The sequence below is a fragment of the Asterias rubens genome, chromosome 17 (genome assembly GCF_902459465.1).
Source record: "Asterias rubens chromosome 17, eAstRub1.3, whole genome shotgun sequence".
In the NCBI taxonomy this organism is placed as follows: Eukaryota; Metazoa; Echinodermata; class Asteroidea; order Forcipulatida; family Asteriidae; genus Asterias; species Asterias rubens.
In genome coordinates, this window is record NC_047078.1 from 2,149,624 (window position 1) to 2,166,071 (window position 16,448).

The 16,448-nt window shown below is 40.0% G+C and overlaps 2 protein-coding genes across 11 annotated transcripts in view; both read right to left on the reverse strand.

Annotated features, from left to right (window-relative positions):
* Positions 1-7,780, reverse strand: part of LOC117301377 (rho guanine nucleotide exchange factor 11-like) — a 98,626-nt gene extending 90,846 nt beyond the window's left edge. For all 10 annotated transcript variants that reach the window (XM_033785313.1, XM_033785319.1, XM_033785317.1 and 7 more), the window contains exon 1: positions 7,587-7,780. The gene's annotated coding sequence lies outside the window, so the exon portion shown is untranslated. The remainder of the gene's footprint in view (positions 1-7,586) is intronic.
* Positions 7,781-9,595: 1,815 nt separating this feature from the next.
* Positions 9,596-13,630, reverse strand: LOC117301699 (uncharacterized protein K02A2.6-like). Its single transcript, XM_033785725.1, has one exon. It carries the CDS (start codon positions 13,628-13,630, stop codon positions 9,596-9,598), a length of 4,035 nt encoding a protein of 1,344 aa, XP_033641616.1.
* Positions 13,631-16,448: the final 2,818 nt, after the last annotated feature.

The following is a 16,448-nucleotide window of genomic DNA, read 5'->3' on the forward strand; positions in this document are numbered from 1 at the left end:
GGAAAATGCTCACTGCACATAATGATGCAGAAATGATTGAGTGGATCCTATTGAGTGTGAATATTAAATGTAGAGGTTGAAGTGCCCTATTGAGTGTGATTTCCCATGTGGGTGTGGGCTCAAAATACCCACTGGACCACTGCCCACTGGACCACTGGCTTAGAGTTCAGTGGTTCTATCATTGGGCCAGTAACCTCACAACAGGTCAAACCACATAAAAAATCAAACTGGACCACTGGCCAGGGTCCACTAAATTAAGCAGTTGTCAATCACCCTGCAACCAGCAGCAAGGGTTTGAAATACCAACTTGACCACTCGCCAGAGTCCTACCATTTGGCCAGTAACACCACAACCAACAAGTCTTGCCAGGGTTTGAAATAACCACTTGACCCTGCCAGAGTCCATGAGTTTTACCATTGGGCAAGTAACACCACAACAAACAAGGCCGTTTAGGACTCAAAATACCCACTTGATTACTACCAAGGTCCAGTTATTTTACCATTGGGCATGACAGAAAACCGACAACCAAACAAGTGTAGGCTTGAAATACCCATTGGGGTCCATCCAGTTCTTGCACTGGGTCAGCAACCCAACATAAATCTTAACATCAAAGGTTTTTGTCCAAACACACTCAACAATTTCCACACAATTCAGACTAGTGTACAGAATGCAATAAAGAATTTGATCTGCAGAATCCCAGTCCGCAAGACTCAAGAAATTTCTGCAGTGCCCTCAAGGTGCTTTTTATGTGGTGCCCTTTGCAAAGTTCCGATACAAATTTACAATTTCCTCATCATAAGCACCCCTTACCACATGAGTAAGGTCCGAGTACAGATGATACAAAATATTTAAACAAACATAAAACAGCAGCATAAAGAATGCGCTTTGAGCCGACAATCCCGGTTGTGTTGTAATTATAAGAGCGAAAAGGAGCAGCGAGAAATTTGGCAATTTTTGGCGAGCATCACACCAGTGATCTAGATCGTGCGGCAGATCGAGTCGTAAGATATGTCGTAAATTTCTGAATTTTACAGTGACCGAGGAGAGCAGGTGCATTTTATCTGACGCAATATACAATGTAAGTATGGATTCTTTCGATGCCCTGTCGCATACAGAACAACAACCCTTCAGGAACAGGAATGAAACTTATCTTTTTCTCTCTGTAATCTAGGAACGACCAATGAACTATACCGAAAAAAGAAAAAGAAATGGGGTAAACAAATAAAGAACGTTTACAAATTTTCAATGGAATCGTTTTCAAGAGGTTGACTTGTGGGGGGATCCATAGAGTTGAGCAGGAACTCTTCAATTGAAGGTTTAAATACAGGATTTGTAGAGCTGACAAAATCCAGGCCTTGAATTTTGTTCTTAAAGGAGTACAACAATTTTCCTCTATGAAAAATATTGAAACTTTGCAAAGGGCACCACAGCGAAAGCACAGGGCACCACAGGAATTGCTGTGGATGCAGTGGGTTATTTCGAGACATGTTAATGTACTGTGAAGTCGCAAGCACTGACCCTGCAGTGTGGATGTTTTGTGTGATCAACCAAACAAGAACATCAAATAACAAACAGGCCTATGCAAATTTGCTAAGAGGGCCTTCGCAATCTCTATCTCTGTGTTAGCCTTCGACCAGTTGTCACAAAATCAAAAATTGTTGTATAGACTAAAAGCATGCTTTAATTTCTTAAAAGCATCTTAAGCATCTAAGAACATTTCTGAAATTCCCAGAATAAGCATTCCAGACCGTGTATGACCCCCCTTGTAAGGTCAAAGGCAAGGTCACCAACTGTGTCACCAAGGTCACCTGCTGTGTCACTTGCTGTGTCACCAAGGTCATTTGTAAATGTAGTGTGTATTTCAAAATTCTTTGTTGTCAAGATGGAAACGTGTGCTTCAAATTACACAGAGTGGGCTTAACAATAGAGAAGCTTTCAGGTTTTAATTTATGTATTACGTAGTAAATTTAGAAATTTTAACAATATTTCAGAGAGTTTCTATCCATTTCATAGTAAATAAATACAGTTAGGCATACACTCCTGTATAAAGAGGTTATGTTCAATGACTCTATTTCAAACAGCCTTCAAACTGCAAATGAAACTTGCAAATTTGAATATATAAATTTGTTCAACAAAAATTTAATCCAGTTACATTTAAAGATGACATTTCTTTTCTTTTCTGTTCCCAATACTAAATGGACAAATAGGGCTCGAAACGGTCTAAAAGCAAATTGCAAAGATTCATCTGAATAAGATGCATTGTCAGTATCACCATAGTGATTTGTATTGTGATTGTGACATCACATTTTGCTTAGCAACTCAGATACATCATACACAGTTAAGAAGATCAATCTTAACTCTTTGTGAAATCAAGCAATGGTGATGTACAATGTAAACAGACCTTATAAATGCATCAACAAAAGAGGTAATCGTTGATGACAAAAATTTAAAGTGCACAGATAAGTAAGTGCGGCGTAAGTGTAGCCATTAAACAGCATCCTCTTGACATCTAATATATGTAAGCCAGAGCGCCCTATTCAAATGACGCCACAGTTACTGTGCCTTGAACACCCAGCAGGTTGGATACGTGCGCATTACAAGTCTTATTATTATTATTATTATAGAGTCTTTTATTATTTGAAAAATCCTCTTCAAAAATGTACATCTGGCTTGCTTCTTGTAAAAAAAAAAGGTGTGGTTCATATTCTTTAAGATGTACTTTTCCACTGTCCAGGGTCCAGAGCTCGACACTGACAGATTGATTTGATAGTGAACCTGTTTCTTTAATATTGGCTAAATCACAGTTCACTGGTCCCAACTGAACCATACACACCATACCACATGTAAGCGTTGATTATTTGCTTACGGTAATCAGAGCCATGAAACTGGGCCCCAATTTGTCTTGGTAGACGCTGAATAAAGTTTCGGCAATATCTGCATATTGCATCAATGACAATAACTTCAGCTTGTAACTCGTGTTTTCGGGAGACTTTCACGAAAATATTAGAGATTGCAAATTCATATGTACCCATTTCTTTAATGTCACAGATGAACAATCACAAACGAACCATTACTTTGGGCATTTGACATCTGTCCTACTATCGCCACATCTTCCAATATCTTTGACTCATTGTTACAATTAATCCCCACCAGAAGGGGGTATCAAACCGAGTGTGAAGAAACAGCAGGAAAGAGATGGAGCTTCAATAAATGCAGCTTGTTAAAGGGGATATTATTGGACGTTAAAGACACTGGACACTATTGGTAATTTTCAAAGACCAGTCTTCTCACTTGGTGTATCTCAACATGGATGCATAAAATAACAAACCTGTGAAAATTTGAGCTCAATTTGTCTTTGAAGTCGCGAGATAATAATAAAAGAAAAAACACCCTTGTCACACGAAGTTGTGTGTGTTTAGACGGTTGATTTCGAGACCTCCAATTCTGAGGTCTCAAAATCAAATTTGTGGAAAATTAATTCTTTCTCCAAAACTATGTCACTTCAGAGGGAGCCGTTTCTCACCAAGTAAGGTTTTATATAATTAATTTTGAGTAATTACTAATAGTGTCCACTGCCTTTAAAGGCACTGCAGCCGATTTAACAAAACGCTAAGACTAATTATATCTCGAGGCAGGACGAGTAAACTCATCCTTACTAAGGATGGATTCAATGCGTCCTAACGTATCGCATCAGTCTTTGGATATGGAACCTCCCAAGTCCTAAGTGAGGAACAGTTTGGTGAGGAACAGCTTGGTGAAATCGACGGCTGGACATCTTTGGTATTATGTAGGCCTGGGCGAATTATTCGAATATCTGGTTAATGGCAAATAGGTTTTCCTATCCGTAACCGCGAATGCCTTTTTTTTCTTAACCGGATATCCGCATAGGGCGCGAATAGCTATTTATAAACCGGATAGTTCTGTAATTACAACCAAGTAACCAGATATTCTTTAATATCCGAATATCCGTGGATGCCGGGCGACAACTGATAGGAATGTTTTGTCTGAATCCTTATGAAACTTCCATTAAGACAGCATAAAACAGCATAAATTAAGTATTTAACTATGCTCACCTCCGTGAAGAATTAAAACAATGACATTTCTGAGGCAATTTGTTCAAAGATTACTAAAGTTTTCCTTCGAGTCAATCACAATCAAAAGAAAAAGCAAATCGCCATCTTTAAATTAGATTCGGTTATTTTTATGAATGAACCGAGTGACAGTGTCTAAAACCAATATCAATTTTGTTTTTTTTTAAAGCGCCCTCTAGCGGCGAAAAAACTATTCGAATATCCGGTTAATTTCGGATAGTTGGCCAGCGGCATCCGAATAACAAAATTTCACTATTCGCCCAGCACTAGTATTATGTTATCGTCAAAGACCATTAATCTCACTTGGTGTATCCCATCATATGCAGCCTGAACACCGCTTTTGTTATTAAGAAATGTAAGAGGACGTCCAGCAAAACAACTAAACACAAAGTAGAATATTCTATTCATATAAAGGGGACTTTTACAGAAAAAGTCATTCAAACAGACTGTACTCATGCCTGATATTTCAAAGTAAAGAACACTACTTTGAAACAGGAAGTAAAATTCCAAAAACAGACCAGACAATGACCATTTTCCGCAATATATTTGCTTTACGTTTCTAGCATTAGTGCCGGCTGAAATGTGGGTGTACCGGCTGCATGGATCTTGTTCATTGCGCGTATCGTATGCACGTTGCGAGTATCGGCACGCAATTTGCGCATATCAGTCAGATACACTAGATTGCATTAGGAGAACTAGCACTCTCAAAGACACAGAAATGTTTGGCCTGATGCTTACTGCCTGTTGTACAAGTAAGTACATTAGGCCCTAACTTTTACTTGCGTGATTATACTTCTGAAGTCCTAGACACTATCACTATTCATCCTCTCATGCACAATGTACACAAATCTCACCCAGGTCAATCAGTGACAGCCTGGTAAAGATCACCACCCAGCCTACAGTACACACTGCAATACACACAGTACACGTACATGATTGTATGTATGTATAAGACAATTTGAGCCCCTGTTGTTGATTTAGCCAAATGTGACTGGATTAAGGGCTTTCCTGTGACATCTGAAAGTCAACTACATTGCTCTGGTGTACTTACTAGTATGTGAATCATGTGATTTCACTAGTCTTTTACTCAAGCCTTGAACTTCACTTATACATGTACATTGTAAGTCAGGTTATGTGGTACAAAATATAGCTGGGGTGACTCGTGTACACTAGTCTGCTCACTAGTCTGCTCTCAAGCCTGTAATTCATACTCTGACAATTTCTATTAGTAAATAGGGCAAGATACTGGTAAAATGTTATAGCCTAAACCATGAAGGAAGAAGCCAGGTATTGTACTTGTAAAGACTTTTTAGTCAATTGATCTGGCACAACAACTTGTCTGCACCAAGGCATTTTCTCCTTGGTAAGGGGCATTCTATGAGGAAAGTGTAAGTTTCTACTAGCACTTTAAGGGCACCAAGGCGATGACCAGGGGCATCGTGGCAATCGCCTTCATAAACTATCAGGCCTGTTCCCTGCATCTTAATTGATAGAACCTTTGGACTATTTTTCTTCCATCCTTTTCTTCCTATCCACACACCCACCAGTCAGACAGCGTGACTGCCTCCCATCAGGGGACTAAAGCAATGTTCCTTATTTAGACACCAATCAGTATACTCTAACTGCTCCTGAATTATCAGGTTATAAATAAAATGAGCGTTGAACTGACGCACGTGAAGTTTGGGGGGGGGGGCTGGGTTGGCGAATGGCAAAGTGTACATGGCAAAGGTCATAATGATACATGTATGATGGACTTCAAAATGCCACAGAGTACTAGGATGCTCTTACTAGTACCAGACCACGAAATAACCCACGGCACCTGCGAAATCCAGCGTTACAGCCTACAGATAGCAGGTTCTAACACTTAAAACCTTGAACCTCTGGAAGCATTGTACACACACTTTGTACAAGAAACAACTTTTTAATCACAATGGCCATCTTTCGTTAGGTTCCTAGGACAAGAGGAATATATTAAAAATACATGTAGCAATTCTGTACATGAAGTGTTTCTTTGCTAAACATTAACCTGCCAGCAAACTCATCGAATATGCAAGTAGGTTGATAGAAAAAACAAGCTGGTCAACAACAACTTCCGACTTGCTAGCCCTGGAGCCTTTTGCAAAGCAGAGAGCTTGCACAGGGAAAGATTTACTCCAGCAATTTTGCACAGCAATGCATATATGATGTTTTTGAGTAGCAACTGACACATTCTAACTGCTAATCGTTCACTGTTGCAGTTAGCAACCCCACCCCCCGGGGGACACCCTGCGCCAACCCAGTCGGTCCCCTCCCTCCCCTGCTCTTTGCGAGCCCCATGCCCAAGGCCCCGGTCGTCACGGTCATACGTCGAATAGCTAGTCTTACTCCGATGTAGATTTGTCTGACGGTTGAAAAAAAAAGAAAAGTTGTCCGAACAGTCAAGTTGTCAGACGGAAGAGTTATCTGAACAAAGTGTTGCCGTTGTATCATGATGGCAAAGGGGTCTGGCAGTTCGGATCAAATTTTTTTTTTTTTATTCAAACCATATTTAAAATGTATTTGTAATCAGACATTTGGTGACCACTGTCAGAAAACTGTGTAATTTAACCATGTAATTGACACAGGCTTAATTTTAAGTGTATTGAGTACATTTATTTAAAATGTTGGGGAAAAATGACACGCACAAATTTGCCAAATTTGAACACATCGTTGTTTGTCATTCTGCTATAGACTAGAAAGTTATGATAAATCATACAAAGCGCATACCATGTTCGCTGCTGTCAGTGTCAGTCGTCATCATACAATGTTTTAAAAAAAATAGCAACACCATTTTTCAATAAATTAATTATTCATATTTTTAGACAAAAAAAGGTATTTTCTTTTTTTCTTCTTTTTTATGGATAACTTTCCGTATGGCGCCACCACTTTTTTACTCATTTTTACAAAAAGGATATATCAATCAGGTAAATTAGATCACATATTATTTTATTTCGAATGAAAAAGTGGTGGCGCCATACGGAAACTTTTCCTTTTTTGTTTTTATTAGTTACTAACTAATTAATAAAATAGAAAACTGAATGGATAACTTTCCGTATGGCGCCACCACCTTTTCACTCATTTTTACAAAAAGGGATATCTCATTGAGGTAAATTAAATACTATATTATTTAATATCGAATGAAAAAGTGGTGGCGCCATACGGAAACTTTTCCAACTGAATGAAGAAAAGACCTTTTTATTTTTTTATTTTTTAAAATGATGTCATTTACTAATTTTAATTTACAGACAGTACACTTAAAAACACTGAACTAATAAGGTTTACCAACGAGTCGTAGTGGTGTTAAAAGGGTTAAAATGTTATAGTTTTTATCGCTTGCTAGCTTTAGTTTCACATACACAACACAGACGTATACACAATTGTGTGTACACTATTGATAATGATATACACATCAATTGACGTATACGTAGTTCCTCTGTGCAAAGTTAATGGACTTTCCTTGGAACGTTGAGAACTTACCGTGGCCAGACACTTGCAAAAAGTCCGAATGTTGAGTTGTGCCAACAGTTTCAGCCCAAGAAACTATCTTTAATTGTATTCCTCATATACCATGTATAATAGTAGCGTCATTCTAGTCGATGTTATCAATCACAATTTAGTGAAATTTAAACAAAATTCGCTAAATTTTTTGCAGTCTTATCGCCCTCTTCTCGTCTTCGACACTTTACTCAGAAAAACTGTCCAACTACGCATGTATATAAAGTAGTTCAAAATATTACATATAATTTAAGAATGTGCACTTCAAGTTTATCAATAAACAGCTAATATGTACCTTTTGTATTTTGGGCACAAATTTAAGTAAAACTTATCGATAAAATTATTTTGCAATTTTATTTATCGCAAACTGCGGACTGATACTGTCAGAGTGACTCACCGATTTCCAACATGGCCGCGTTTCAGCGGTGACCAACAGCACCTCCCATTCTACAACGTTAAATAGATCAATCTGCACTACCAGTGAAGCACTTCAAGGTCAAAGTTCAGATACTTTTCGATGACCTCAAAAACAAAACAAAGCTGAATCATTGGTTTGATCCTCGTCCCCAAAAATTGGCAGCGGACTCACAAAGACGCTCTCCATTCAATAAGAGATCGAGTTAAACCATAGAGTTATACATGTATATATATCTATGAGTTAAACCGAGGACAGCGAGTACATCATCATTGCGGTTTTGAGAACGTTGACGATTCCATTTTTTCTGGGGGGTTTGTGTGCGGCGCCCTCTTGTGAAAGAAGGTGGCAGCAGTTTGTTGTTGGCACTATAGAATGACATTCGCTTGAAGTTGTTTTCAAGAACTAGCGGGAAACACTCATCTAATATTATTTTGAACAAAATACGAAACATTAAAAAAAATTGGGTAATTCTCAAAGACCAGTAGTCTTCTGACTTGGTGTATCTTACCAATGCATAAAATAACAAACCTGTGAAAATTTGAGCTCAATAAAATTGGCGTCTCGAAGTTGCGAGATAATAATGAAAGAAAAAACACCCTTGTCACACTAAAGTTTGGGGGTATGCTTGTTTAGATGCTTTCGAGAACTCAAAATCTAATTCCTTTCGAACAAATTCGTGGGAAAATACTTCTTTCTCGAAAAACTACGTTACTTTAGAGGGAGCCGTTTCTCACAATCTGTCAACAACTCCACCAAGTAAGGTTTTATGCCGATAATTATTTTGAGTAATTTACCATGTCCACACTGCCTCTATTTCTACCTCCAAGTATACCGATTTTTCAGGCGATCAAACAGCCCAGGCGCCCTTTTTTAATCTTAGAAACTTAATTATTTTAATCCTGTGCCTACATGGCGTTATTATTTTTAGCGGATGGGATCGGCAGAAGTTCGTGTTTGCATTCTCAACTGGGCAAGGTCAAGGGCAACCTTTTTTTAAGGTTTTTTTTAAATAGTTTTTTTTCCCACAGACATTTTTGGTTGTTGTTTTTGTTGTTGTTGTTACCCGGAAATAATATTATTTAATTATTAAAGAACACATTATCGATCAACAGAGAATCGTATGTTTAGTTTTGAAGCACGCCCTCGTTTGACTAATGGAATTGTTTTTGTTAGCTTTGGTAAAACTGTAGTAACTTCAATTACTGACTTTAACTCACTGGATTAGGTTAACGAACCATGTGTACATGACTTTAATAAACAAACAAGATGGATGCCCACACAACTACAAAACACCCTTTCTACAAACAGTCAATAGAGGGCGCTAACACAATAATCAACAACAGGTTATCACAACTCCTCCTCCTTTAGATAATACTTAACACAACAACTTTAAGGAAATAACAACCTGAACACTAGAACATTCAATCCAAGAGAATTAGTTTCAGAACCAACTTTCACAGGTCTGAAGGAAAACATGCATTAACCTATTGGCTGGTTCCACTGTTACATGAGGAACTATTATTAATCAACAACTGTTTCAATGGTAACAAAAGAAGAACTGTGTTTTTTAGAGTCACAGATCTGGAAATCCATAGAGTTCAGGTTTGGTGCGAACGCGTGTGGATCTGCGAAGTTCAATGTCTGGTTCTGTGTTCTGTGAGCCAGTCTGCTCTGCTGGCATTGGACTTGGCTCTTCCACTGATGGTGTACTGTCAATCTGTACAAGTGGTTGTTCACCAACCATTTCCTCCCTCTCCGATGAAGGAATGGGCCAATTTGGCTCCAAACTGGGTGTGTTTGAGACATATCGAAAACGCATTTGATCAACATGGCGCCTCCACACACGACCATCCTCAAGTCGGACTGTGTACATAAGATGGCCACACAATGATACTACACGCCCTGCCATCCATCTAGGGCCAGGCGCATAATTATGCACATAAACTGTGTCGTTCACATGAAACGAGCGAGGTTTTGCGTCTTTATCATGATGTTCCTTCTGTGCACATTGCTTGTTGGTTACTCGACGTCGTAGATCCGGACGGACCAAATCAAGTCTTGTCTGCGGTCGACGATTCATCAACAATTGAGCTGGGGAAATTCCTGTCGTGGCATGTGGCGTGGTGCGATATGTGAACAAGAATCGTGACAACTTTGTCTCAACAGTACCCTCATTCATACGCCTCATTGCGGCCTTAAAAGACTGAACTGCACGCTCAGCCAACCCGTTGGATGATGGGTGGAATGGCGCGGACCGGACATGTTTAATGCCATTCCTTTTCAAGAATTCCTGAAACTCTGCACTGGTGAAATTACTGCCATTATCGGAAACAATAATATCTGGCAATCCATGTGTCGCGAAGGTCTGACGCAGCTTCTCTACTGTAGCCAGTGACGTTGCACTATGCATAGCATGTATATCTAGCCACTTGCTATGTGCATCAACAATTATGAGAAACATTCGTCCCATAAATGGACCTGCATAATCCACGTGAAGGCGTGACCATGGACGCTGGGGCCACTCCCATGGGTGCAGTGGTGCAACTGGTGGTGATTGACGTGAGGTTTGGCATGGCGAACACTGTTTGACTTTACTCTCAATGTCTTTGTCCATGCAGGGCCACCATACATAACTGCGACCCAACGATTTCATGCGCGACACTCCAGGATGCGATTCATGTAACTCCTCCACAAGACGCTGGCGACCCTGTGGGGGGATGACAACACGTGACCCCCACATTATGCAGCCGTCTTGGATGCTTAATTCTGTTTTACGACAGATGTATGGCTGCAATGCTGAATTTGCACATTCTGCTGGCCAACCATTCATCACAAATGATCGCACCTGTGACAATACCGGGTCTCGGCCTGTCCAGAGGCGAATTTTCTCTGGGCTGACTGGTGTTGACTCCATGTGATCCATGACCATGACATAATCCGCTGGAACTGGTACATGCGAAGGTGTATGGGGTAATGGTAATCTGCTCAGTGCATCGGCATTACCATTTAATGACCCTGGTTTGTAGACCAACTGGTAATCATAAGCGGAAAGTGTAAGTGCCCACCGCTGAATTCTGGATGATGCCATGGGGGGTATCATTCGCCCTTCACCTAATAAACCGAGCAACGGCTTATGATCAGTAGATATCACAAACTTCCTACCGTACACATACTGATGGAACTTTTTTACTCCAAAGACCATTGCTAATCCTTCCTTGTCTAGTTGTGAATAATTACGCTCTGGTGGAGACAGGGAACGTGATGCATACGCAATTGGATGTTCTGTTCCATCGGACATTCGGTTGGCCAGCACTGCGCCCACACCATATGGACTAGCATCACATGATAGCACTAACTCCTTCTCTGGGTTGTAATGCACCAGAACTTGAGCTGAAACTAACAATTCCTTAGATTCACGGAAGGCTTTATCCTGGGCTGTGTCCCATGACCAGCGGGTGTCCTTCCTCAACAACCAGTGCAAAGGGGCTATGAGCGACGACAAGTTGGGCAAAAACTTTGCGTAGTAGTTGAGAATACCCAGGTAGGATTTTAACTCAGTTACATTACGGGGGACTGGCGCATCCTTTATCGCTTGCACCTTCTCCATTGTGGGATGCAAGCCTGTTGCATTTATCCGATGTCCGAGGTAAACTACCTCTGGTGCGAAGAACTTACATTTCTCCTGTTTCAGTCGGAGGCCTGCACTTTGTAGTCTGGTAAGTACTCGATCAAGATTAGCAATGTGCTCTGATTCAGATTTACCTGTAACAAGGATATCATCGAGAAATGCCACTGCTTGGGGAATGTCAGCTAACAAACTTTCAATGGTCCGTTGGAAAATGGCGGGTGCAGCTGAAATTCCAAAAGGCATTCTCGTATACTGGAACAGTCCACGGTGAGTGTTAATTGTCGCAAGTTCACGCGAAGGTTCATCGAGTACAAGTTGCAAGTAAGCATGACTGAGATCGAGCTTGCTAAATGTCTGACCACCAGACATTGCAGCGAACAATTCCTCCACTCGAGGGAGGGGGTATGAGTCAACATTAGCAGCCTGATTTACTGTGGCCTTGTAATCTCCACAGATTCTGATCTGCCCATTTTCTTTAATAACTGGAACAATGGGTGCTGCCCAACGCGAGAATGTTACTGGTTCAATGACACCACTCTTTTGGAGCCTATCGAGTTCATCTTCCACTTGTTTTTTCATGGAGAAGGGCACGGTTCTCGCCTTACAGAACTTGGGCTTTGCATCTGTTTTGATATTTATTTTTACAGGTTGTCCTTTTAGTTTACCCAAGTCATCCCGAAATAACTCTTCATAATGATTCATAATCTCAGCAGTCGAATCAGTGTGCTTGGCATGGTGAATTTCTTGCCACGCTAACTTAAGATGGCGCAGCCAATCTCGTCCGAGAAGATTTGGTCCTTTACCCGACACAATGAGAAGTGAGAGTTGAGTCTTCTGATCGTTGTGTTCTACTGTAACTGAACACGTACCAACCACAGGTATTTTCTGGCCTGTATAAGTTCGTAACTCGACGTGTTCCCCGGTACGAAGTGAAGGTTTCTCGTGCTTAAATATGGAGTCATAAGTGGTCTCACTCATAATGGAGACAGAAGCACCAGTGTCAATTTCCATTGAGACCTTACATTTGTTTATCAGTACATTTGCGATAAGCGGTGGCTCTTTGTTTTGTGCCGAGGTTTTATACATTGTATAGTTAGCTTCTGCATTCACAGGGTTTTCGAAGTCAGGTTCCATGCAGTACGCTTTATCCGTGTGAACTTTTGACGCTACTGGGGTGTGAGACGATTTACCACCCCGACAAACTTTGGCTAGATGTCCCTGTTTCCCACAGTTATGACAAATATACGAACGTACTCTGCAATCAATTGCAGAGTGATCCGTGCGTCCACATCGATAACATTTAGTGAAGTGTGTACCTTGTTTGTGGGGCTGTGCTTGTTGTGGATATGGCCTTGTTTGGTTAGGCCCCCTGGTGCTGGTACTACTAGCAACTTTATTGGCTTGCTGCAGGGGTCCAGCGGCCACTGATACGGGCAAAGACTCGAGGTTTCTTTGAAGGTCTTTGGCATTCTTCATGGCTAGCTCCATGGCTTGTGAAATTTCCCACGCTTTCTTGAATTTAAGGGAGGGCTCTGATAACAGCCTTCGTTGCACTCGCTCATCCTTTAAGCCACATACTAAGCGATCACGCAACATATCCTCTAGTGTAGACCCATACTCACAGTGTCGTGCGAGACGGCGTAATTCAGCAACAAATTCTGCAGTTGTCTCTCCTTGTTGCTGAATGCGTGTGTTAAACTTATATCGCTGAACGATTACCGAGGGAAGTGGGTTGAAATGATCCTTAGCAATCGATATTAGTTCATCAAAAGTCTTTTCTCCTGGTTTTTCTGGTGCTACAAGGCTTGATATCAACTTATATGTGTCAGCACCACAAACACTTAATAAAATAGCTCTCTGCTTACCAGCATCCTCTACATCGTTCGCTTCAAAAAACTGCTTCAATCGTTCCACATACAGAGGCCATGCTTCACTGTCCTTTTCATCTTGAAATTCACCGATATTCCCAAAGGTATTCATACTGATATTTCTTCTGGATGTTCTCCCTGTTTAGCAGGATCCCATCCTCGTCGCCAAAATGTAGTAACTTCAATTACTGACTTTAACTCACTGGATTAGGTTAACGAACCATGTGTACATGACTTTAATAAACAAACAAGATGGATGCCCACACAACTACAAAACACCCTTTCTACAAACAGTCAATAGAGGGCGCTAACACAATAATCAACAACAGGTTATCACAAAAACCGTGATAAGATGTATAGCCTGATAATTTTTCCCAAACAACACACTTCCAGTTCATCAACATCGGGATTCATGATTTGAAGGGCTCATGATTGCTTCTCTTTTTTTCCTGATAGGCCACGGGCCGAAGGGCAAAAAGTCCTCTAATAATAGAAATGGCCTATGAAGCAAACGCAACAACACACAATGAAGAAATGGAAGACATGAACCAAGATAGTCAGGGCCAGGGAGACGAGCATGAAACAACTCAAGAAACTGAACAAGATCAAACTCAAAAAGAATGGGTGCCTTATGTCAGAAAAGGTGTTCAACGTTTTAGGAAGAAACGCGGAAGCGGGGGAAATGCCCACCACCAAAAAGAACCATATCAGATCGGCCAAGTCAGACATGACACGAGAGGAAAAGAACAACAGAAATAATCTTTTTTATAACTGTAAATGTTGCTGTACCAAGTTTCTCATAAATTGTTGTTTGGCATCGCTGTTTGTTTTCTGATGGCATACACAATTGCAACGCTCAATGTCAATGGGCTTAGAAACCCACAAAAGCGGGAAATTGTCTTTGAATACCTTTTAAGGAAAAAAGTGGCTATTGTGTTCCTTCAGGAGACTCATAGTGAGGTTGGGGATGAGTCAACATGGCGCAGACAGTGGGGTGGGCAAATCGCCTTCAGTCACGGGACAACAAATAGTTGCGGAGTTGCCATTCTTATTTCCCAAAAGAGCGGCCTTCATCTCATCAATTTTAAAAATGATTCCAATGGCAGATGGGTTAAAGGTGATTATTGCTATGGGAGGCGAGGTGATTAGTCTCATCTCACTGTATGCGCCAAATAATGCGACTATTCGCAAGCATTTTTATGAGAGAATTGGTATAGGTCTCTTTCAGATATTATTGACGACTATGTAACTGTATAATCGGTGGTGATTTTAACTGTGATATCAATGCTGACATTATGATCAAAGCAGAAAGTGTCTTCTCAATGTCATTCAGAAAAATGATTTAATTGACACGGGGGGATTACTGAGTAAAGAAAACAATCCGGGTTTTACTTTCTATCACAAAGGGATCAAACGACCTAGCAGAATTGACTATGTCCTCATTTCGAACTCTCTAAGCAATCAACTGAAAGAAATTAGCATTGATTCATCCGGGTTATCAGACCATAGTACAGTTATAGTCAGGTTAGATAATCAAACAGTGCCCACCGGGAAAGGAAGATGGTTTTGTAATAATGAAATTCTTAAAGACAGCCAATGTAAACAAAGACTGGATATGTTTTGGATTTTTTGGAAAACCCAGAAAATTTTGTATGATTGTCCTCTTTTATGGTGGGACATAGGAAAGAATAGGTTAAAGGAAATCATTAAAGATTATGATGGAGAAAAAAGGTACAAAGAACGTAAAGAAGAAGAAAAGTTAAAGAAAAGGTACCAGCAAATCATTACTAACACCTCTGAAGACGTTTCTTGTGAACTTGAAGAAATAGAGAATAAAATTAAAGAATACGAGACTACTAAATGGGAAAAAGTTAAGGTCAAAGTTCACATACAAAATAAGTGTGATATGGAAAAACCGAGCAAATACTTTCTTTCAACTGAAAAGCAACAACAGAAAAACAATCTCATTAAAGAATTTAAAAATACGGATGGGCAAGTTACTAATGAACCTTCTCAAATGGTGGATATTGTCCGGAAGTTTTATGACAATCTTTTTTCTTCAGAGGGAATTAACAATTTCTATTTGCAGAAAATTTTAAAAACGGTCTCGACGTATTCTTTTGAAGAAGACGTTGTCCAAGACATAGAGAAATCGATCACTCAAAATAATTATTATCATGAAACCTTTCTTGGTAACGAGTAATGGGGAGAGGTTGATGGTATAAAACATTGTGAGAAACAGCTCCCTCTGATGTGACGTATATATGTTTCGAGAAAGAAGTAATTTTCAATTTTTTTTATTTCGACTCAATTCAGAATTATTTTGAGGTCTCGAAATCAAGCATCTGAAAGCAAACAACTTCCTGTGACCATGGTGCGACAAGTTTTTTTTTCTTTCATTAATTTCTCACAACTTCGATGACCGATTGAGCTGAAATTTTCACAGGTTTGTTATTTTATGCATATGTTGAGATACCCCAAGTGAGAAGACTGGTCTTTGACAATTACCAATAGTGTCCAGTGTCTTTAAAAGATTATGGCGCGTTACAAAATAACAGAGTATGTGACATTATCCATCTCCAGTGTCCACACGTTATCCGGTGGAGCCATCATATCTGCAAAAAAGCGAGTGGTTAGGCCCAGCTGTACGTAAATTAGAATCAATACAAAACTATGCCAGCTTTAAAGGCACTGGACACCTTCTGTAATAATTGTCAAAGATCAGAGCCCAATTTCATAGAGCTGCTAAGCACAGAAATTTGCTTAGCATGAAATTTCTTTCTTGTCAAAAACAGGATTACCAAACAAATTTTTGCGTGATTTTCAGGATAAGCAAACAACGGCTGAATACCATCAACAAGCAATATGCAACAAACTGAAATTTCGGTTGGTAATCCTGTTTTTATCAAGGAAGAAATATCATGCTAAGC